Source organism: Hippoglossus hippoglossus, chromosome 2 (genome assembly GCF_009819705.1).
Source record: "Hippoglossus hippoglossus isolate fHipHip1 chromosome 2, fHipHip1.pri, whole genome shotgun sequence".
NCBI lineage: Eukaryota > Metazoa > Chordata > Actinopteri > Pleuronectiformes > Pleuronectidae > Hippoglossus > Hippoglossus hippoglossus.
In genome coordinates, this window is record NC_047152.1 from 10,333,547 (window position 1) to 10,357,872 (window position 24,326).

General features: G+C 49.7%; 2 protein-coding genes across 6 annotated transcripts in view; both read left to right on the forward strand.

Moving 5' to 3' along the window:
• Positions 1–2,814, forward strand: part of tns1a (tensin 1a) — a 62,999-nt gene extending 60,185 nt beyond the window's left edge. For all 4 annotated transcript variants that reach the window (XM_034612937.1, XM_034612946.1, XM_034612955.1 and 1 more), the window contains one exon: positions 2–2,814. The gene's annotated coding sequence lies outside the window, so the exon portion shown is untranslated. The remainder of the gene's footprint in view (position 1) is intronic.
• Positions 2,621–22,850, forward strand: igfbp5a (insulin-like growth factor binding protein 5a). 2 transcript variants are annotated; one of them, XM_034613058.1, is made up of 6 exons: positions 2,621–2,630; positions 8,076–8,078; positions 17,518–18,019; positions 21,496–21,704; positions 22,090–22,209; positions 22,305–22,850. In XM_034613058.1, exons 3-6 carry the CDS (start codon positions 17,680–17,682, stop codon positions 22,443–22,445), a joined length of 810 nt encoding a protein of 269 aa, XP_034468949.1. In that variant the 5' UTR covers positions 2,621–2,630; positions 8,076–8,078; positions 17,518–17,679; the 3' UTR covers positions 22,446–22,850. The 2 variants fall into 2 exon arrangements, with proteins under 2 accessions (XP_034468949.1, XP_034468940.1); XM_034613049.1 differs by lacking the exons at positions 2,621–2,630; positions 8,076–8,078 and having other exon boundaries at positions 17,152–18,019.
• The last annotated feature ends 1,476 nt before the right edge of the window (positions 22,851–24,326 follow it).

The window sequence follows — 24,326 nt, forward strand, 5'->3', positions numbered from 1 at the left end:
GACTCTTTGGATTCGTGGCGAGGAAACAAGGAAGCACGACGGACAAACGTGAGCCACCTGTTTGCGGAGCTGGACCCGGGTCAGCCGCCTCCGCCATCGTCAGCTTCGTCTCCAAAATGATGAAGCGGTGAAACCCCCGGCGTTTAAATGGCGGCGGCCATTTCTTGGAATCTTCCTTCTTCGTCGGCGCCTCGGACTCGACGAAGATGTTTTCTTTTTTCTGTTTCCTGTCGGTTTGTTTCTCTTGTTTTCTCTCTGCCTTGATGGCTTGTCTTTGACTTTGGTCTTTTTTGGAAAGAAGAAAAAAGTCTGTGCGAAGGATTTGGTCGTGGATCCAAGTGGCGTCAGAGGAAGTGGAGCGGAGAACGTGACAAGCGAGGAGGAGGAGGCGGAGGAGGAGGAGGCGGCGGACGGGAGGGAAATGTAACAATGCAAAGTTGAGACGGGGAACACGTGAGGACTCGTATGTTTCAGGGGTTTTCTGTTGTCCTTTTTGTCGATTGATTTACCAAAGGTTGTTGCAATACAAGTGCAAGAATGATGTAGCTACGAAGCCATTTTTATTTCCTCTTTCAAAAGATGAAGTGTTGAACAAAACAAAACAAAAAAAAACAAAAAAAGAGAAAAGAAACACGGTTTCTTCTTGAAACTCGTCTTCAGGAAAAAAGTTTGAACAAAACAGAGTGTGAAGAACCTTCTGCATGTTAGCTTGATCTTTAAGCTCGGTTCTTCTCCCTCCCACTGAGTCATTGGGAAATCTTTGAGTGGTTTTTCTCCAGGTCCTGTTGTGTGTCGGAAAGGGCTCTCGCAGTGAAAACAGCGACTGATCTAAACTGCGCACGGCAGACAGACTCTAGAAAACAAAAAAAAAAACAAGCGCCACGCTCCGGTCACCACACGTCAGCATCGGCTCGGCCTCCGGATCCGAGCCGCTCGCTTCCCCCCCTCTTTCTCAAAAGCTTATTGGATGACTCTGGCCTGAAATCAGCTCCTGATCGCATGGCAGCCGGAGAGGGGCTTGTCCACAAGGTGGCGCCACTCGTAAGGCTTGGACCCCCCCCCTTCCCCCCCCACCCCACCCGTCACCGACTGCTCTGCAGTATAGGATCTGTTGATAGCCGCTGCCACTCAAACACACTGGAGATGACCAGGGACCCGGCCCCTATGACCTGGACCTATGCACTGTTCTTTATGCAGTTTGATGTCCCTGAACGCACCCACGCACCCTCCGCCATCCTCATCACGCCCATCACTGAAACATTCTGACGCTGTGTGCCGAACTTTTTAAAACCTTTAGACAAGCTTCACCCAGGTTGTCTGACTTTTCAACCAGACTGCATGAACTAGAACATGAAACCTTTTTTACTCGAGAAAAGACGTAGACAACCCATATTGTTGAAGTAAGTCACATGACTGGCGGACACGCTCCTGTTTTGACTTTCTTTGGTTTTTTGAGCCAAGGGTTAACTTTCCGCTGTATCCAGGACGGTTTCGATTGTTCCACGGTGTCGTCCAAATCTACATGTAGAGACGTGTATAGAAAAACAAAAGAAGGAAAAACGTTTCCACACTGTGCAAACGCCCTGCTTGTTGAACACTCGCTACAACCATACACAATATAGCTCAAGGAGAATTGATATTGATATAATGTACATAGATATACTACTTTGAAAGGTGGACATAGCGAAAAAGTATTTATTTTTGTTGCTTGGTCCCTCATGATTACTCATATATACATATATTGTACAGTCTAGATAACGAGATGACCTAATGGGTTGAGAAAAAAATATATACTTATTTTTGGCTAATGATTTCAAAGTCTGACCGATTTTGAATATGTGTTTGAATATATGGTGTACATTACTTTGTACTTATATTGTTGTTTTGGGCTCGTCATGTTTGTTTCTTTTACTTTCCTCTCAGAACGAGGTATGGGCATGAGCGACGTAGAAGCCGAGAGTCTGATTTTGCATGGACGCGAGCGTCTGAGCGACTCGTAGAAGTCGGCGTAGATTTTAAAAACGGTCAAGGACCCACAAGGGAAGCAGGGAAACCTCACATGCAATATGAAAACAGCTCCACTTATCATTAGCCAAAGATTTCAAACACTCGCGTCTGTTCCGACTGATGCATGTCGCTTTTCTTTTCCACCCTCATGTTTTTTTGTGTTTCACGTTTTGGAAAGCTTTGCTCGGCTTCGCAGCGGATCTCAGAGAGCAGCCGGGACGCACAGAGGTCAAAGGTCAGATACTGAAGCGTTTACACCAGCGAGACGAAAGCAGACGCCCCGCGGCTGATGGGAAACGAACAAAGCACTTAGAAAACAAACAGAAGATCCCACGCGGGAAGCTTCACCATAAAGCTGACGACGGCGGCGTCTCCCGAACGTCACTGATTTATTTATTCTTATTTATTCTTTTCCTCTCCTCACCTGTTTGTTATGATTTGGTTCATTCTCCGTTCTGACCATCAGGGCAGGAACGTGCGGTGCCGCTTCGTTGAAAGCAAAGAGGTACAGGGCTTTGAAAAACCCCCGGACCAGGCTCCATCCACTTTTAGTCATTTGGAAGAAGAAAAAGTAAAAAACATTAAAAGATAAAAGTTCTCTGAGTGAATCTGAGGAACGCCGCGTTGTACCTGTTGCTTTGAGCCGAAGGAGGTGATCCCTGTGGCCCCTGTGCAGACTCCTGGTGTGAATGAATGTACCGAGGGTCTCAGATTTGGTTTGCGCTTCTCATTTACATTATATTGTCATGGCTTACCTGTTCCTAAGGAGAAAAAAAGAACATTAAAGCAATACAAGTCAGTTCCATTCAACATTTCAGCGTCTTCTTTTGTTTCTCCCTGAATCTTTATTGGTTAAAGATATTAAACATGAGGCTCCGACCTGATTTAGAGACGTAACCGCCGGAGGACGTTCATTTAAAAACATGTTTCACTGGTTTTGTACTGAACAAGAAGAAGAAGAAGAAATAAATGATTCAATAATAATAATAGAGATAAAAGAGCAACAGGAAGGAATAAGCTTCTTCACCTGAGATTTAAAATAAGACAGAACTCTTTTCTTGATAGATTCTTTAAAGTTGTGTTGAATTGAATAGTTTTTATTTCCACTATCTCTTTAATCAGCTCATGTTCATTAAGCTGCAGGTGAGCACACACACACACACACACACAGGTGAAGACAATCAGGTGAGTGGAGTCCGAGCAGGAAACACAAGAGGAAGAGAATCTAACGTAGGAAACATAAATATATATTAATACTTTGCTGGAAGATATTTTCTGACATGTGCCGCTGTGTGGAAAAGTGCAACACAGGTAAGAAAAGACTGTGACGATGTGCTCAGCTGACTTTACTGTTCTAATTCATGAGGAAGAGAGAAATGAGCTTCATCATTTAGGCTGAAACATTTGCTGAATTCACAACAATGGGCAAATACACCGAGGCTTTTCCCCTGATAGAGGAAAAGTGAGCAGCGAACTGCTAGAATGAAAACCACCAGGAGGGGGAGACAAAGTCAGTGATTCACTCAGGAACAGTCTCCACTGTGTGTGTGTGGGGGGGGGGGGAGAGGGAGAACAAACCTGCAGCTCTGTGTTTAATCAATCAATCCCAGTTTGTCTCATGGATCTGAACAAGAGGGAAACTACCAATAAGCCTATAAACAGGGAAACAACCTGTGTGATGATGTCAGTTTCCATTTTCTTATCAGGATCAAAGTTTGATGTTTGGAGCCACAAGCAGAACCGACAGAGCTTCAGTGTCGACCGAGTGCAAACACATTGACATCAGCTGTTTGTGGTCGAGCGTCTGCAGAGTCGCTGCAGCTCGATTTGTTTCAGGCCCGAGAAATCAAAATTATAAAGTCAAAAGTGTGTGAGTTCCCACGGCTGCAGACGCTGTTCATGCTCACAAATATGCATGACACACTTCCCCTCTGACCAATTACACACAGGCTGTCGCTCTCCGCTATGCCACCGCGCCACATTACGAGCTGCGAGGGAGGCACATGCAGTGCATCATGGGTCGGAGGTCACGTGCGTTCTGCTGCGTCCTCGTGGCGACGCCATTTGATTCTTTTCACTCGATCTGTTACAGAAGATCCACGAGTGCACGAAGACACGTCCGAGCAGGGAAACTTTTATTAAACGGGAGACTTGATCGAGTTACAGACGACGGTAAAAAACATGGACGTCTTTTATTAAACTCAAAAATCTATTGTTGGAGTTCACACATTCAAAGTGACGAAACTCCTCCAGGAAGTATCCGTGTGCATCACGTGCACGGACCACGTGCACGTTTCTCCAGCCCTGATGCTGATGGTGCGAGCGCTGCTGACCTGGTGAGTGTTGCTGGAGCAGATGAGAATGTAAGAGCTCAGATAACCAGTGTGAGTCCCGCCTCTTTGTGAAGCTCCAGCTGGGGAACGTCTGAGCAGTGGGAACCTTCAGGTACCACCCCCCCCCACACACACACTCGGGCGTTTTGGAAAATCTTGACCCGAGCACATGCCGACTCCACCGGACTGTAAATATTCCATCAAGGGGAAATTGCCACTCGGCTTCTTATCAAGTGGAAAAATCAAGGTGCTTGTTTTGGTTTGCACTCGTCCGTGTTCGACTCCTCTTTCTGCTCGTTTGCTTCCCAAAGACGTCAGAGTCAGTGATGGATGAAATCTGCCACCTTCACCTCTCTGCAGCCCTGAAGCTCAGTTCGGTCTCTTGCTGCAGAAACCCTCCTCAGCGGCGTCGTATCTGCAGCTTGAGGGTTTCCTTCAGATAACAGAGCCGAGCTCGGGCTGATCAGGGAAACGTTTCACTGGGCTTCACGTCCACGTGTTGCACGAGGAGGCTCTGACACGGCCCAGCTGTTCTCCCGCCAAAGCAGCTCCACGCGAGGCCCCGGCAGCTCAGCGGCTCCCTGCTCCTCCTTCACGCTCGTGTGAAGTCGCTCCGGAACAGCGAGCGTGCATCAGAGGGCTAATCACGGACGCTCGTATCTGCCACGCCAACGCTGGTGTGAAGATTCAAATCCGTGAGGTGGAGGGGAGAAGACGAGGCCGGATCTTGATGAGGACAAATGTTTCCTCTTGTTTTCTTGCACGAACAAGACAACAAGAGATTCTTTAAACAGGATATTGAGATTTGAACTCTTGGCTCAAAGGGTCAAAGGGTCAAAGGGAGGGGGGGGGACGGAGGTCACCTGCTTCAAACAAGTTCCGACACGTTATATTTGAGAGAAAACACAAACTAAATAGAAGCGAATCCTCCCAAGCATGAGTCACGCCGGGCGTTGAGCGTCTGTGTTTACGACGCGGCCCTCGGGAGCCTCGGGGCTTTGGGAAGGGCCCGTGTCCTCGGGCCTGGATTTCCCAGAGAATCCACAACATGCGAGCTTCACTCGTGAAAAGAAACGTTGAACTTGAAGACAGATCTGGAAACTCAGGAGCGGTTTGGACTTTTGGATCTTTGCAGTCCACCCGGTGTGTTTCCAAAGTTAATAATTTCTTTGCTTTGAGGGGGTTTCGCCTTATTTTCTTGAAAAGGCAGCGATAATTACCAGCATGAATGAACATGACCACCACCATTTATTTCCTGCTGCCCCGATTCCATTGCACAACCATTATTTAGTCTATGAATTCTGCCAACGGCAATAAAAAGCGAGACGATCTCCTCCGCGCTGGAACCTGGACCCTCGACACATTCATTCAGAAAGCAGGCTGCCAGAAGTGAAGAGATCTGCTTCAGTCTTAAAACATCACATTCTTCTGCAGCCTGGACGACGGCTCGGCGTTATTCCATCCCAGATAAATGTGAGGAGTCGGAGACGAGCGTGCACGGCCACACGCCCTCCGCTCTGCGTGTGCAGTAAATTCCTCCGTCTGTAAACTGCAAGCGTCCACCACCTTGTAAATCTGTCAGGGTCCAGCATAGCAGGAATTCTTGCAGCCCAGTAGGAGTTGTGCATTAACAGCAGAACGTGCACGTCGTCCTCGATATCTTCACCGTGGAATCAGCTCCTACAGAATGTCTTCCTCTTTGATGAATCTTACACACTGATGAATCTGATGAATCTGAGGATCCAGCCATCTTCCACCTTCATCGGTGCTTCCTGCTCTCGTCCACCATGCAGATGTTGACGGCCACATGTGCAGTTTGAAACGTGCAGTTTGAAACGTGCAGCCTCCGTGTGAATCTGAGCTGAATCCTCTGTGTGGTTGTCACCAGTGGGACAATCGGAGCAGTGGGGATTAGTTTTAGTGCGACTTGTTACTGTCCACACATCAGAGGTGTTTAAGAAATTACCAGAGGAATGTTTTCAGGTCCGCTGAGCGTGTGAGGTGAAGGAGGCAGAAGATCACAGGCCTCGCTGCTGCTGCTGAGGAGGAGGAGGAGGATGATGATGATGATGATGATGGAGGTTCTGATGACAGTGTCCCCCGTCATCTTGGGAGGCCTCACTCCTCCCGGTCTGAGTCTCCTCTTCGTCAGGTCGGGTTCCAGGAGGAAGAGATTCCAGATCCTCTATTTGTTGATCTGCTGATAAACCTGAAGAGAATCAGTTCATCTCATGTCCAGAGCGGTTTCACACTCTTCTACAGGATCACTCTAACAGCACGGACTCTCAGACCTCTGTCTTTGCACCTGGTGGAGGTGTAAAATATTAATAAGCATTTTATTCTGGACTGAAGTCGTTGTTATTTCCAGTAAAAAACTCTCAACGATGCATAAAACTTAAAACCCCTGAAATCCATCTGGACCAGTGGAGAAAAGTTAACTCTCATTATTTCTACACTTGTGTCTCAGATTTATGTCTCCGAGGTTCACTCCGAGAAAACCACTCTCCAGACACAATGAAATTTATGAAATGGACGCGCACCAATTTGAAAGTGGACTTGAAACTGAATCCCTGAAAAGTCGTAAAATTTACAATTACAAGATCACATTAACTTTCTAGGAAAACGATCACACGACTGCGCTGCCAAACAGTTTGAGCTGGACGTGCACTCGCAGCCTCTGAGCTGGAGCTGATGTCACCTCCTGCAGGTTCTGCAGAGACGCTGAGCTTCAGGAGAGCATCTCCTTCCTCCAGCAGCTTCGTCTCATGCTGGATCAGGTGCTTGAATGCATCGCGGTGCGTTCGAGGGCCTCACCTGATGAGTTTTCTCGTCACTTCTCTGTGATTCTTGACGTTTTTATGAAAATCTCCTCGTGCAACTCACTGCACCACCTCTGTGCAGCTCCCCCCCCCCCCCTCCTGCGTTGCACGGATGATGTGGTGTCATGCATACTTAACAACTCCCACACAACCATCTGCTTTCACGCTGCAAAGTGTTTATCGTGCAATCAGGTTCCTGAAGACGTTTGCTTCGTGGAGAGACGAGGGAAGGAAACAGTGAACTGACTTTTAGCTGCTCTGCTGTCGGTGGAGGCGTGAGGATGAAATGATGTGAAGTGGGAATTATGATGCTGCAGCAGGCTTGATAACCTGCCCCCCCTCACCCTCACCCCCCCACCCTCTGCCTGTCTCTGATCTGCTGTAAGCGGATCTGTGGGCCTGGGTTTGGCATGGCAGCTGTACAAGGCACCAAGCCTCCACACCGTATCTGTTTGCTTTGGATACACGTGTTGTTGCGAACCTCCTGCGAGAGGATAATATTTCTTTGTAATTAATAGCAGCCTGTTCTGTCTCCTTGGCCGGGGAAGGAAGCTGCTTCACGAACGCAGAGAGAGAGAGAGACGGAAACTTTGACTTCCTCGCCGGCGGTGGTGGAGCTGGACGACGTGGTTCAGGTCTCGACTGCGAGAGCTCGGGTTCAGGACGCGGCGGCGGCGGCGGCGAGGATTGGCTTTGCTGGATTTCCCTGTCATCTCACGTACCTGCAGAAAGAGGAAAAGTTAGGCCTCTTTCCTTAATCACACACACTCCGACTTCCTGCAGCTACTTCTCACAGAGTCAAAGCCCCAGAACGAGGCCTGCAAATCTCTAGATTCATGACAGATTTGCCAAACCCTAAAGGTGTGAGCTGTAAACTCCCTCTCGTATTCAGGTCTGCAGCCCTCTGTAAAGTCAGCGGGTTCATTAACTCGGTTTGAGCCTTTCGTGAATTGCCAAGGAGGAGGAGTACAAGCAGTACATGCAGCATAATCCCCGAGAAATGCCACTGTCTAAAGCCCTAATCCTGGAAGGCTTTGAGACTCTCGCTCTGCAAATACGCCGCAACAATAAGCTCTGGTGAGATGTGAGTGGAGATGTGAACGCCTGCCGCTGATCTGCAGGATCCAGGTGGAGGAACCACAGATTTGAACAAGTGCAAACAAACTTCACGCTATTAAAAAAGAAGGTTTTACACAAGAGTCAAAGAAGCAACGTGCAGCCGAGAGACATCCGGCTAACAGTGTGTGTGTGTGTGTGTGTGTGTGTGTTGTGAGGAACATGGTGCATCCCCTTGACACACATCCATCAACCCCCCGAGTGTGATTGTGAGACGTCTCTGCCAAGAAGAGTGACTTACGACATATCATTAAATCACCACTGCAGTGGGTATTAAGACGTGTGAGTGACAGCTCAGTGAAAGGTTTGTTTAGCCGTGTTTTTCTTTCTCAGCTCCGACTCGAGTCCACGAGGAGAAGCTGGCGAGCGGGGGAGCGCGGCCTTGACGGCTGCAGGTGTGGAAGATTTACGGAGCCGAGGACGGTTATTTTAAGCACCAGTAGAAAGAAAAAAGCTGGAGGGAAGTCAAACTTCGTTTTAGAATCTGGTTCTAGTCGTTCCAGAAAAATGACAAATAGCTGTTTTACAGGAGGGTTTGAGCCCGATTATTAATATCTGACTGGAATATTCTGTTATTACAAGATAAGTTTTCATAAAACAAACAAGACAAAGGTCGGTGTTGTGGAGCGAAGGACCTGAGATCATTAGAGGGAGCAGAGCCGACCACAGACTGGAAATAAAGATGGACGACTCTCGACCAATCAGGAGTCAGCCTCAGCTGTCAATCATGACGCCTGTTTTTATGAAACCAAACGGATCAGAAACACATGAACCAACATCAGTGTGAAGAGAAAAATGTATTTGACGTGTACTTTACTGCTCCATGTCCCATCTGCTAACATGGAGGAGACAGGGTTTACCAGCTATACCACAGCCGGCCACCAGGGGGCGATCAAGATGACTTTAGAGGAGCTCACTCTCTCAACGTTTCTGAGTTTCTGTCCAGAATCCGACTCCTGACATCCGGACACGCCCCCCCCTGACGGCGTCACGTGACCCGGCCCTCAGGTCACCATCACGTATCTCTGATGCCTGACAGATCTGGAGGTGTTTGTTTGTTTTCGTTCGCAGGAGACGCAGCTCGATCGCTGCACGATCTCAGAAACAAGTGCCGAGCTCAGCGCCTCTGATAAGAATCTGCAACGCTCACGGAAACCTGGTGCCTGTGGAATGGTGCTGGTGCGCTCGGCCTCCGGTGACATGCAGGATCCTCAAGGACACGGACGACTCACCTGATGCTGCTGAACCCACGGCGGGAAACAAACATCCACACTTTATTACACATATAATTGTTGAGGAGTAATTTTCAGTGTTGATACAAGAACACACCCGCAGGAGCTGCAGAAGCATTCTGATGTGGATCACTTCAAACAATTAGAGTCATTAAAGTTCGTTATTGTTTGAACTCAGAATTCTGTCTGACATGCGTACGTCACCTACGTGGGCGGAGTCTGCCTGTACTTGACTCTGATTGGTTTGTAGACGGCGTCTGACGTGGGCGTGGTCTCAGTGGAATCAGCTGATTTGGTTGATTTGGTTGATTTGGGTGATTTCAGTCTGATTCAATCTTGTTTGAGGAGATGAACGTTGCCAGCTGATCATCAGCCTTACTGCTGTCGCCTAGCAACAGAGCTGCAGTTGGACACGGCGAGGAAGTTTTGACCCCCCCCCCCCCTGGTTTTATAACACATGTACCAATATCTGTTCAGCTGAAAACTGATTCTCGAACATTGGACGTCTTGTTGCTCGCCAGCGCCGTGACCTCTTTGCCACCGAAACGCTATGAACCCTGGGAAAGGTCGGGTCGGGGATGATCCACGCCTTCGTGTCCTGGTTTCTCGGGGAGGGAAGGAGGCGTCTGAAGGAGGCGTCTGAAGGAGGCATCTGAAGGAGGCGTCTGAAGGAGGCGTCTGAAGGAGCCTTCAACACGGGACGGTCTGCGAGGACGTGAAATGTTTCTCATGAAGTGTGAAATGTTCGGTTCTGAAAAGAGACTTTGGTTGTTGCAGGTATTTGTGTGTGTGTGAGTCACAGAGTTTACGCAGGGTGAGCGGCGGCGAGGCGGTGCCAGGGCTAATTGTGATTTTCAGTTCAGAGGAACATTCTTGTCTTTGAGCGGCGCTGAGGGACGAGCCCACCTCACAACGCCACGCTGCAGTCGAACAATATTAAATTAGGGGTGTTGCTTTATGAGCGTGCAGACCTGACATGTTTACTGCGTGATTGAAGGTTGCAGCGAGCGTTCCCTCGTCAGCAGATTTCTGGGTTCACAGCCTTTTCAAATCACTGGGCTCCTAATGGAGGCAGGAACCAACCTGATCAAGCTGATTACACTTTACTGGCTCGTAGAGACGCTGCCTCGGGTTGTTTACGGGCCAGATTATTGGAAACGATCGAGGTCGTAACGAGGCTTCGGAGTTCTCCACGAAAACCTGCACAAGACTAAACAGACTTTGTAAAATAAAAAACTCTCTGGAGTAATTTAACTAATCCTGTAAAGAATGTAGGGAGATTTAATTGATAGTTAATCCTATCCCATAGTTACTTCGCTCCCTGGTGTCATAAAGGTTTTATAGGTCCTCCGTGTTAGCAGATGGGACATGCACCAAACAAAACAATCTAAGATGTTAAATAAAAGTTTGTCCAAGAGGGTTTCTGTCATTTTAGATAATTCCGTGTTCATGTTTTTGATCAGTTTGGTTTTAATAAGTTATTTGATGATATCAAAACGGGCTGAGACACATCTCTGCTGCACAGATACGCAAGATGCTGGCGCCTGTTCCAGGGTCAGTGTGGAATACAGTGCTAAATGTCTGCAGGTCAGCGTCTCCCCTCCACCTGGGGGACGACTGTTCACTCTCCATGAAGGACGACCCCAGTGCAGCTCAGATCAAACACACGACGTGAGGTGACAGGAGAGAAACCATCCATCTTCTGGGTGTGATCCATTTCTCATCCACCTTCTACAAAAAACATGAGAAACGAGTCCGAACTGATTCCAGCAGCCCAGACTGCAGAGATCAGATGTCAGCCAGGTTGTGTCTGTGCTGTCTGAAACCCTGTCTGTGTGTGTGTGTGTGTGTGTGTGTGTGTGTGTGTGTTCGCCCACACTCGTGAGTGTTGCAACTGTTTGTTTCTGGGAGGAAGTCGTCCTGAAACGATAAGTGGAGGAAACACTCAACACAGATGATGTATGAGAAACACAAACGAGGCCAGATGAAGTTAGTTTAGCCTCTCCAAGTCACACTGACCCTGAAAACCACAGCAGGACTTATTCTGGGAAAGACCCTCTCACAGAAAACCCAACCATCACTCACGGCGTTGTGTGCCGACGCCAGCGGGAAAGCAGCAGAGCGGAGGACAGCGTGACCGCAGCCTCAGGCGGCTCGGGCCCACAACAAGGGCCGAGGCCACGGAGCCGTAAATCTGAAAGATCCCTCTGAGATCCCCCTCTTGCCAAATTGGTCCATATTTTCTCGGGCCAATCGTCTTTATAACACACTGCAGACGAGCAGGAACCGCAAATTCTGAGAAAGCATTTTGGTGTGAGTGATGGCGCCGCCGATGACGCCAAATCTGCTCTTTTCTAAGAAATGTTTTTGCTAGTTTCCAACTTTGCGCTTTCCAGGTGCGACAGCGGGGTCATGGCGGCCAAACCCTGAATTTAGCTCGAACTTTACTTTTAGTAACGACACATCAGATTTAAGAGTTTGGATGTGGGATGTTGAAATCCAGGAATCCGCTCGCCACGTGTCGGAGTGCTCGTAATGGATCCAATTCGAGCAGCGTCCCTCGAGAGAAACACCACCTGACAAGATTTGTCTTCGCTGCAGCTTCCATGAAATCATCGAGAGGAAAAAGCACTTGCTCTTTGAATAGATTCGGCGAGGCCCAGGCGAAGCCAAAGCCTTTCCAACATCTGGATCCAATGAGCTTTGCCCGATCCGCCGCTGCCAGGGCCACACAGATGTGCTGACAGGGTCTCAGCCAATCTGCCATCTCACGTACGGCTTCCTCCGATCCGTCACCGGGCCCTGCAGCCTGCACGGCTCTGCAGCTGCTTCCCTACCTGGAGCTGCGATGCACAGCGCGGCACCCTGCTGATCTGCGGTTTGCATTTCCCAAACATGCGCCACCTCATGTGGAACTGTGTGTCGTGGCTGCAGCTGCTGTGTCGTGGAAATAAAAGTGCAGCGTCATCTTAACAAGTTTGTGAATCACCGCGGGCAGCAGACAGTTTACAGGAAGAGGTCACCGGTGATCTGTTTCCCGTCCTGCCTGCAGCTTGTAAACAAGTCCTTGTGTTGTTGTTGTTCCACTTGGGGACACTTGTGTTTCTGTAGGTGGCGCTCTATCCGGCCCTCCGTCTCTTTCAAACAAAACGCTGCTGCTGCTGATGCCAGACACATGAAACACACACTTCCTGTGCAGCAGCAGCAGCAGATAAACCAGCTGACAGGAGAGTTAAAGAACAGATGATTACTCCCATGAAAATGTCACTTTGCTCAATTCAAACATGCAACACACACGAAACACAGCCTGTGCTCAACATTTCTCTCCAGTGCATCATGGGAAATTTCCAGGAGTCACCATCTGTGAGCTTCTTAAATTGTTTGATTCATGCCTGGTTTATCCCACGTGCACTTCTCGCTCTAATTATTTCAGAAAATCAAGTGGTTACTGTATTCTGGGAACCGTGTGTGTGTGTGTGTGTATGTGTGTGTGTGTGTGTGTGTGGTTGGGGGGGGGGGGGGGGGGGCTGTGCATGCAGCCTCAGCACATTTCCAGCGGTCGTCACTTATAGTAAAGTCTGACTGTGTCATATGGCACAAATCAGTCGCTCCAGCTTGCAGCCAATGATCTACAACGAGCTGGATACATGGATGAGATACGCAGTCCAGCAGTGCATTGTGGGTAACATCACGTCACCCGTCGGCGCGGGAGCTTTTTCCCGGGGCCCCTGGCTGAGAGGAGAGGGCCCACAGGTCTCTGATCAGACGTGGAAGAAGCTGCTGGGTCTCTGACGAGCCAAGTGGCAGAGAGGAACAATCCTCTGAAGGTTCTGACTCCAGTGAACGCTCTCCTCACGTCTCCTCCGGAGGACGGACGGTGGTGATGGAGGACGAGGGGTCTCCAGATAGAATCCTCAGAAGTGGGTTTTGCCTGATTTGCCTCGGAGGCTTTGAAGGTATCAGGTTCACAGAGATGATGACTTCATTGTCTCGCAGACGTTTCCCCGTCTTGCTCTCCTGTAACGCAGCACGTTGGCCCCGGGTCCTGGTGCTGGAGAGGAACCCGACTCCGCCGCGCCGCGTCCCATCGATTCCCCTCGCGCGTCGTGCTGAGGCTGCTTCTTATTTGGATCCTTCCCTCCGCTCAGACGTTCCCACTCAGTTGTATCTGTCCACAGAAGCAGCAGCAGCAGCTTCGGAGTCTCTTCATAAGTAGGTCAGGGGGCGAAGGCCAAGCTGTGGCCTGGAGCTGAGGAACCGTGGTGGAGGAGAGGGGGGGGGGGGGATCACAGATGAAAGGCTGGATGATGAATGAGATAATAACTTAAACATGTAACTGTGGGACAATCCTTGTGTAATCAGATTACTTAACGTGCTATAAAATGTGTAATGAGGTTTGAATACATCTCTGCACTAAATTACACTAAATCCTAAATATATATCTAAATATGTTTAATTAATAAGGAGAATATCAGAGAAATGTCACTGACAAGAGATTTAACATTAACTGAGTTTGTTTCTCCTCCTTCAGTGAAGTTTGGTGGAGTTAAGTAGCTTTTACGTCGTCCCACAGACACACAAACAAACACACATGACAACACAACCTCCACAGTCAGAACATCAACCACAACACTACACAAGAGTGCAATAAATCCCTGATCCCAAGACTTCAGACGTGTTGAGGTGAAGATGGAGGGAAACGGAGATTTGTGTCTCTCTGATCCTCTTGGGCCCGACTGAGGCCCCCGAGGGCCCAGGTGTGAGTGGGTGGTTTCCTGTCAGGAGCATATTCATCTTCTTCTCCTGCTCGCAGACATGTCTCTTCTTCTTCTTCTTCTTCTTCTTCTTCTAGAGGATGTGGGGAGGACCCAGCGCTGCAGGGCGGGGAGGGTCTCAGCTGCATGACACCATCTCACTCTACCTTTGTGATCCTGTCTCCTGCCTCCTGTCTCCTGCCTCCTGCCTCCTGCCTCCTGTCTCCTGCCTCCTGCCTCCTGCCTCCTCACTTCACACGGACCAGGACATCCAAGGTAAGAGTTACTGGAGCTGGTGGGACCCTGAACGCCTCACAGGGGCCCAAACTGATGGTGCGTTCAGGTGCTCCTCAACAAAATCACTGTTTAACACCGAGAGGGTTTCTTAAATTCAACTAATTCTAAGTTTACGCTTTAAAAACAAGACGTTTATCTTCATTAAATTAAATTTAAAACCTGAGTAAAACCCAGTCTCCCCACGAAGTCCGTCCAGTAGCTGTTGTGGAGCCTTCAGTCGTCTCACGTGACCCTGGGATGACCTTGATGCAGATAGAAGCAACTTGCATGAGGGTTGTTTCCATTATTTCACATCTACTACTCACGTTTCCATTGGTGAGGATTCATTCCTGATCGATAATGACATGAGAATGACCTCAGACTCGTTTTAAACTGTGTTATTCTCCTTGACATCATCTGACATATCTGGTGTGTGATTCCAGATCCAGTGGGAACAGGACGTTCAGTTCAGAGTGGGACTTTGAATCAGGTCTACATGTGCAGAGCATGAGGGCTCACACGTGTTTCCAGTTAGCTTGGGTAATTAAAGCTCAACACAATGAAGCTACTGCTGCAGAGCTAACATGTCAAAAGATATATATATATATCAAGCTTATATTTACAAACTGGGTGGGTTCAACCAAGAAGATGAAGTTGTACATGCCTGCCTCATGCTAGGAGTTTCCCCCTGTTTCCAGTCATTATGCTAAGCTAAGCTATCCTGCTAAGGTGCTGACCCTCGAACACTTCTGCAGAAAAGCCAAATTGAGGAAAATCCTGCAGCTGCATCCACCATGAGTGTATATGACCCATGTTCGCCGACTGTCGCTGGGTCTACTAACCCGAGCACTTGGACGACGCCTCCCCCGTCTCACATCTGGAGAAAGAAAACAAGTGTAGACACATGATCTTTGCCAACATGTCATAAATCATCAATTTATGAATCATAAATGTGCAGCAGAGTCTCGGGATGCTGTTTCTTTGTTTTGGAAGCCGTGAGAGACAGATGTGTCCGTCAGGTTTCAATCTGAATGGCGCTCTTTCTTCCACGCGTGACAGTTAGATGAAGGGAATGAAAGGGGGGGGGGGGGGGGGGGGCTGACCTCTCCACCCTGCGTGACGTCGCACGACACCTGATACGGCGCAAAGGTCGAGGGGCAAAGGCGAGCGTGGGTCGGGTGACGTGAACAGAGCGTGCCGAGAGGAAAAAAAACGGAAGTGAAACTCGATAAAACAAAGGAGCAGAAGCTTTGATGGGTGCAGGGATCGTAAAGGTCAGTTTCAACAACGACCGACGTGACACAGATCTGTCACTTGAAACTGAAAAACAGGAAGTGAGGAAAGAAATCAAACAAAACAACAAGTTAAGAAACAGAGACAGTGGAACATGTCCAGGGTCAAGAGCACTCATCTTTATCTCAGACTCTGCTGGGGTTCTGTTTACTAAAAACAAAAATATGCTGATGGTGCATGATGCCATGTGCCAAAACTCCAAGTGAATTATGGGTGTTTAGTGCTCGCTCACACACACACACACACACACACACACACACACACTCAGGGGCTGAGGGCTGAGCATTTATCTCACTGGACGCTGACCTCTCCGAGTCGGAGAACAAGGTCAGAGTGAATGCAGTTTGCCCGATCTGGACCCGTCGCTGCATCTTTGGAGGAAACATTTGTTATGGTTAAGACGGCATCGCACAAATATTTAAAGCTACAGTATTTTTGGCAAACGCGAGAGCTCCACAGTTATCTGAGGGGAGTTATAAAAGCTTTCATGAACCCACCCATTACTTTGGAACAGCAGAGGAGAACATTCGGTGCCATTACACAGCGGAGTTTCACCGCTGCATCCATCTGGCAGCTCCGCAGGGGGACAATGAAAACCATGTCTGTGGTCCACTTAAGTATCTGGATCCTCTAATTGCATCTGAACAAGTGTTTAGGTTTTGGGGGAGATCAGGATCAGGACTTTGTCCAAACCCCCACACGCACACGCCTGCACCCACACATCATCCCACTGCAGAGTGAGGTTCACCGGTGAGAGTGTGGTGTCCAGTGAGGGACCATCGGGGGTCATTAATGAGGAGTGAGACCTCATCAGGCCGAGTCGCTCTGAGCAGGAGCAGGATGTGAAGTGAGGCTCTATTTGTTTTTGTGGTTTGTGTGACCAGGGGAACGGGCACAGAAACCACCACATCATGAAAGAAAGAAAAATAAATCCCATTAAGGGACCAGAAACCAGCTGCTCATAACATCTCCACTCAACTTGTTCGAGCTCTTCACAGGAGAAGCCATATTTTCCACTTGATAATCACCATGTGCCATGAAATCTGTTGGATTGAGTCACATTTTCTCAGCAGTCATGGCCCAGTTTGCACAGGAGGACGGAGAGCGGCTCTAACAGCAGGAACATGGTTTGGAAGTTGTTCATTCCTCGTCAGCATTTTGAATGTAAGTTTCCAGATTTCCTTTCCTTTTACGCATGGACGCGATCTGCCTCAGTTCTGAGCTCCGTGGTGATATTTGTGTTAGAGGGGGGGGGGGGGGGGTGTAGAGAGAGAGAGGGAGGGAGAGAGAGAGGGAGAGAGAGAGGGAGAGAGAGAGAGAGGGAGAGCGGCTCTTCAGCAGCATCGTCTCGTATCTGGCAGATCTGAGACAAGCCAGCACCCGCCCTGTGGAATCAGCATCTCAGCGCACGGACCTGACAAGTGCGCCTCCCCCTCCAAACGCTGCCTGACAGACCATCGTTGCAGGCTTCGCCTCCGGCAGTTTGTTTCTTAAGAGGCCAGCTCCAAGCCCCAGATCCGCACATTCTGCTCTCACGTCGTGCGGGGAATCACCCGCAGAGCCGCGCCGGGGACCTCTCACGCTCCATCTCGCTTGGCGCTTGCGCGTAAAGGCACCGGGCATCAGTCGAGGGCCAGACGCGCACGGTGTGGATATTTGATTGTTGCTGTGCCCGCTCGGGTTGAAGGACACCGAGGGGTTTCCAGCATCGGCCGCGGGGACACTGCGCGCAACGCACCTGTGGATGCAGCACACGCCCCTGATGCTCGGACTCGAACCTGTGGAAAAGAGAGGATTCGTCACGTTCACTTGATCCCGCTGCGCCCCGTGTATTTGGAGGAGAGACGCCATGCTGCTGAGCGTGTCCCTCCTGGTGCTGCCCCTGCTGAGCGTGACCGTGAGCGGCGGCGGCGCGTCCTACGTGCCGTGCGAGCCGTGCGACCAGAAGGCCCAGTCCATGTGCCCCCCGGTGCCGCTGGGCTGTCAGCTGGTGAAGGAGCCCGGCTGCGGCTGCTGCCTGACGTGCGCGCTCGAGGAGGGCCAGCCGTGCGGCGTGTACACCGGGCCGTGCACGCGCGGGCTCCGCTGCCTGCCCAAGAACGGCGAGGAGAAGCCGCTGCACGCGCTCCTGCACGGCCGGGGCGTGTGCCGGAACGAGAAGTTGTACAAACTACTGCACCCGTCGAAAGGTGAGATTCATGCATATCACACTTCCATCAATCAATGACTCCAATTAACCAATTAATGACTTCAATCAATCAACTGCTCTCATTTGAATATGAATGAACTGATGTGAAGTTCATTTAATTATTAGAGGACCATTAAATCCATACTTGCTGCAAAACTTGTCTTATTAGTACCAGTTTTTATTGCATTATATGATTTAAATCTAATGTTCTGCAGTAAATCGTATCAATACTTATTGATCTGATATTATATCTGTTGCATTTGCATCATGTGTCAATCACCTCAGATCTGGTGCTGAGAAATAAACGGGCTGGACAAAGATGTGATTCCTCTTCTGTCAGTGCAGGAATTTTAATGAAGCCACAAGTGACACACCCACACACAGACACACACAGGACAGTAGTATCAGTATTCCTCCCTCAGCCATAAAGCTCCTCTTCCTCGGCTGTGTGACTTTCTGTCCGTGGTCACATGACGACAGCGTGGTCGCTGTGGGAGCCGCGAGGCGGACGTGGGTCGGCTCTTTAACGACGAGCTGACACCTGTCATTACCCAGGCACACGACTCCAAAGCCCCCGTGCGCCTTGACCCCGGTGAACCCTGTCAACAAGCGGTGCCAAGTGCCGATCAACCTGTCATCTGGCTTTGAAAGGGCCCTGGTGGGGCCGCGGGCTGTAAATCAGTGGGTTCGGTGTGAGTGGCCCCCGGCTGACACTAAACACAGGAGAAGATTACAGGTGGTGCTCGGCGAGGCTCCTCGCTGGCTCCTGTGAAAGGCTGTTCAGGGACAGTGGCGGTGCCTGAGCCGAGCTTTGTGGGTAATCTTGGCTCGTGGCCCTTCGACCGGCTCCCGTCCAGGTGTGAAATCGCAGTTCACCATCTTCCCTTCGTCTACAGTTTCTTCTTTTCTCTTTCTGTTTTGTCTTCCCTTTCAGTTCCACCTTCACTCATCCCCCACCTGCGCCCTTTCCCACACCTAACCCACCTTTTTGTCTGCGCCTCTCTATTCTCTCCCACCACACTGCTTCTTCTCCTCTTTCCCCGGCTGACTGCTGCCGCCCCTCCTCATCTTTTCCACCCTATTCTTCTCCTCCGCCGCTGCCCCCCCCCTTTCCATTCTGTCTTGTGCTTCATTTTCCTGCAGATTGGAGTTTTAGTGTTGAGGCCGAGCTCGTCTGGAAACATAAATAATGTGTGAGCGGGCCGGGCCAGAGAGCCGCAGAGTGTCTGGCTGGGTAACGTCAGCACGGAGTCCAGTAACGTTCACATGAGCCCGGTCACAGAGCTGCAGAACATCGGATCATTTCATCTCAGCATCTGACAAATGATTGTATAACCAAAAGAAAAAGAGAAACTCCCAGTCTTCTATTCATCTTCCCTTCGCCTCCCTTTCCCACACTATCCTCTGCTCCCTCCCTCCGCTCTTTGTTAGTCCCACCCTGGTCTCTTCATCGGCCTCCTCCTCCTCCTCTCCCTCCCTCCCCGTGTCTCAGGCTGTGCAGTGATTCAGCAGAATGCAGCCTGAGAGCGTGGGCTGCTGACCCTCCTCCTCCTCCTCTTCCTCGTCGTTCTGCCCGTCAGCTTTAACCACACATCTCCTGCTGGGCGCTCACTCAACACACAACACAATCCTACAGGCATGATTCTTGCACCGTTGCATGTTCATTCTTACGAGTGCACGTGACACCAGGAAGCAGTAAGTGGAAGCTAAGAGCAGAGAACGTGCAGGAGAGAGGAGAGGAAGGAGGTTTTCCTGCAGCACAGGTCCGTCTCTCCAGGATCCCCACGCAGCCCAGAGACAGGAAGACGGCAGCAGATATGAAAGATGAGATCCGTCAGCGCAGGTCAGATTAGACGAGCGGCAGGATTAACAAGTGAGGACTTGATTGGACTCAAACTGGAGGAGAGAGAAGAAAGTGTGTCAGCAGGAAACTGGAGGGGGATCTCTCCTGGTTTTTACAAGAAGCTGTCATTATGGGGAGCGATGACATCATCACCATCACCATCATCACTGTGGGGGAGGAGGAGGAGGAGGAGGTGCTGGAAGAGGTTTTAAGCATCATTTGCAGCGAGGCCCTGACCTTGTTTCACCGCCCAGTTTGCTCAGTAGCTTAGCGATCACGTCAGCGCAGGAGCACAGGGGTTTAAATGCAGAGTTTTCAAATCTGCCAAAATGAAACGGAAACAAGTGCGTGACCCGGCGGTGGAAGTGGGCCAGCTGTGGCTTAGAGCCCATACGGGGCTAATGCATGTTAGAGGCTATAAATGAAGTGAAATATGAGTTCAGGGAAGCCGCAGCGACTCGTCGTGGTCGTATGAATAGAGGGTGGGACGAGGCAGAGGGCCGAGGGCGGTGAACCCAGTGCGGTTCTGCTCAGATGAAAGGTGCATGTACACCAGGGCTCCTGTGGGGGTTGGGGCCCAAAATGGGCTGCGGCTGTTTCTGGTGGCTCGCCACATGACAAGGGTAATAGCATGTTTTCATGGGCCTGGGTGCCAGGGTGAGACTAAATATCTCATTTAGGTCACTGGCTATAAACGTTTAAAAACCCCTGGTCTACATATACCCCCAAACTGGCAACCCAGCTCACCATAAATGTAGGCTCTGTCGTCCAGTGTGTCAACACGTCCAATCTCCCGCTGGCCCGCGGCCACCAACTGGGCTAAACACACACGGAGCCGCGGCAGTGAAATCATCACGTTGTGCTGTGACGTCTCCACATTGGACGCTCGTGTCCCGCGCCCTCATTAGCTCCGCTCTGCTTTTTAATTTTAGCCTCTCAAATAGCTGCGTTTGCAGGTGGGAGCCGTCGCGTGGCGCTCTGGATTCCGACGCCTCTTCAAAGAGTCGCCTGAACGCGGCAGGGAAACGCTTTGAAGCCCGGTTCTCCCAGGACGAGCGTTCCACCTGCGGACGCCGAGGTGTTTGTGATCGGTTATTTTAAATCCTGAACGTTCTGGTGTCAGTTACTGACGATCGTAATCCTGCGTGAACGAGCTTCAGATAAGTGTAATCTGTAATCTGTAATCCCCACGTTGAGATCACTTGAAGGAAGTGGTAAACTGGGAATTAGCAGGTTTATACCAATTAAAAGAATTAAATTAAAGTCAAACAATAACAGAAATGAAAGGGATTATATAACCTGGGTTTGGAAGGTGACTTTTTATGTTTTAATAATCCTGTAAAAGTTTGTATTTGTATCGCTTCACTTGGGGAAGTTCATCTTGCAGCAGATTAAACAGACAATAGGCTCATAAATACATTTCAACAATAACACATAACACACGAGTAAGAAAGCACAACAACCTCAAAATGAATGAATGTTATATTAAAAATCTTCAGGATTCTGTCATGCACATGATGTCATGCACGTTCCTGCAGGTCGTGCATGTTCGTACACACACCAAGAATATAGAAAGACAAAGTGCTGACTCCCAGCTCTGATAGAAGACATCTCTGTGTCCTTGTCCCCTGCAGACGAAGGTCACGGCGACGCCCTGCTCCCCGTCCCCGAGTCGGTGCTTCCCCAGACCAAGGTGCCCTTATATGGCAGGGACCACATCAGCAGTCGGAAGGCCCAGGCCATGAAGCAGGCCAAGGACCGCAAGAAGCAGCTGGCCCGGCTGGGGCCCGCCAGCAAACTGGACTTCTCCCCGCTAAGCCTGGATAAACTGGACCCCGAGTTCGTAAGTGGGAACGTTTGTGTTATGTTTGTTTTGCTTCGCCGATCGAGATTCGGAACAATTTTCTTTCAAACCATATTTGGTTTGGACGAGTGGGAAAATCTCCCACACTGCATCCTGCCGCTTCAGGCTGTATTTATCTTGCACGCTGGTGAGGAGACTGGTTCTGACAAATCGGCCGCCAAGACGCCCGCGGGGCCTCGTTCACACGTGACAACACGGTGTGAACGGAGGGAAACGCCAAATCACAGACCTTCTCATTAGTGGAGGTTGTTCCCGCAGCTTTACTCTTCGGTCCTGGGGCTTTTCTCAAACTTTCACATATGTTTGACTCTGGTAACCATAGAACTTCTCTTACCTGTGTGTGTCTGTGTGTGTGTGTGTGTAGGGTCCCTGCAGAAGAAGACTGGATAATCTCATTCAGAGCATGAAGGACACGTCTCGGGTCCTGGCGCTGTCTCTCTACATCCCCAACTGTGACAAGAAGGGCTTCTTCAAGCGCAAACAGGTAAACCCATCCTCTGGTGTCCCCGTCCTCGTTCTGGTCCCTCTCTGACGGCGCTGAACAACCTCCACCTTCTCTAACCTCGGCTTGTTCTGCAGTGTAAACCGTCCCGCGGTCGGAAAAGGGGGATCTGCTGGTGCGTCGACCGGTTCGGTGTGAAGATCCCCGGCATCAACTACGCCGGAGGAGACCTGCAGTGCAAAGACCTGGACAGCGGCAGCAGCAACAGCAACGAATGAGCGGCGCTCCGAACCTCTGCTAAGAACCTGCCAATCAAGCTCGCACACGTGACGACTGCCAGTCCGGAGAATCAGACACAGACGCTCACGTGTGGTCAGGTGTGACGGACTGCGTTGATTTACTTTATGTTCTGAGGGGAGACACACTGAGGCTGCACACGTCCCCGACTGTGTACTATTCTCTTTATATCCATAGGTCATAGAGAAGTATATATATTTGTATGATATAGATACCGTGTTGTGTACTGAGTCTGTCATATGTTGCTAAATTTTGAAATCACGAGACAAGACATATTTTTAAATGTGGCTGAGAATCAAGTCGGACACTTGGGAGACAAAGTTTGATTGAGTGTTTGAGGTGTTAATGACGAGGGGAGAATCACACACATGTTTTCTGATGTTTAACTCAACCCCCTGGGGGGGGGGCGGATCAGCTGACAGTGACAGAAACATGGGCCTGTTTTCACTGAGCCAAATCAGACCAGTTTGACTTCTACGGGATAATCCCAGTTGCTTTCTTGCAGAGAGACGTACAGTTTGTACTGGTTATATTAACAGAGCCAGGGGACGGGAGGGGGGGGGGGGGGGTAACGTCCTCTGCACATCGTTCCCACCAAATAAATACAAGACAAACCAATAGAGATCCAGCTTCGAATCAAATCTAAAAACACGCTCTCTTCTGTCCTCTGATGTATGGAGACGTGGTGTTGTTCCAGCGGCAGATGAAGTTGTCCACCGTCCCCCAGTGAAGCATCTTGAAACGTGTCTGTCGGATTGAATCCTTCATATCAGCAGATTTACTGTACTGTGACCGCTTCCATATTTAAAAGGCCTTTTTTTTCCGAGTCCTGAAAACTGCGTCCGCTGTTTGTAAATGTACTGACAGTGTGTGTCTGTGTGTGTGTGTGTGTGTGTGTGTGCTCCTGAGTGTGTGTGTGTGTGTGTGTGCTGTACGTGCCATGCCCTAATAGTTCTCAACTTGAAAAAGCTCTGGTTTCATTTCTCAGCATTTCCCTTCCACACAAATCATATGCAAAGGCCCCGTGTCGTGGGTGTGTGCGCTCGCTGGGTCGCCGCCGCCGCCACGCAGGCAAACGGCCCCTTGCTCTCAGGGTTCGCCGGGTCCTTTTCAAATCCTGCGAAGAGCAAGGTCGCCGAGGTCGTATGTAAATTCAAGTGCCTTCTGCCCCACGCCACTTTGAATTTGGATTTGCATGTGGGAACGCTCCAGCACCGACAGAGGAAAACCACGTCAGGTGGCGTGAAAGATACTTTAGACTGGTTTGGTTTTCAGACGAAGACGATGAGTCGCACGTCGACAGAGGACGAAGATCTCTAGACTCTTTGTTAGTTGGGTCGATAACTCGTATAATCTCCTGATGTTGTGACAGAGGCTCCGGATAAAGCTCCTCTCTCAAGCTGTAAACATGTTAAACACGGTGATCGTTTCAGAATCTGTTTTAAAAAAAAGATAAATGTGAACATTATGGTGAAATATTTATCAGGCGTGTAATTGATGTACTCTGTTTTTGTAATAACAAATCACTATTTAAATAAAGTTCCTGTACTCACTAAAGCACACGTGTGCACCCGTGTCCTGAATGCGCCGACTCGGCAGATCTCCGTGACCTTGAGGCTCAGGTGAGGCCGCGTGGAGGTGGAGCCTCGCGCGGTGACATCACAGAAGTCACGAGTCTCAGCTGTCAATCATCACGTCTCAGCCCGTTTTTATATCATCACATTGAAGAGGAGTTTATTCAGAAACATGTATTTACCATGTTCTTTGATTTTTTTTGGTTTAGTTTGGTCCATGTCCCGTCTGCTAACAGGGAGGAGGCGGGGCTTATGATCTTTACTGCAGCCAGCCACCAGGGGGCAACG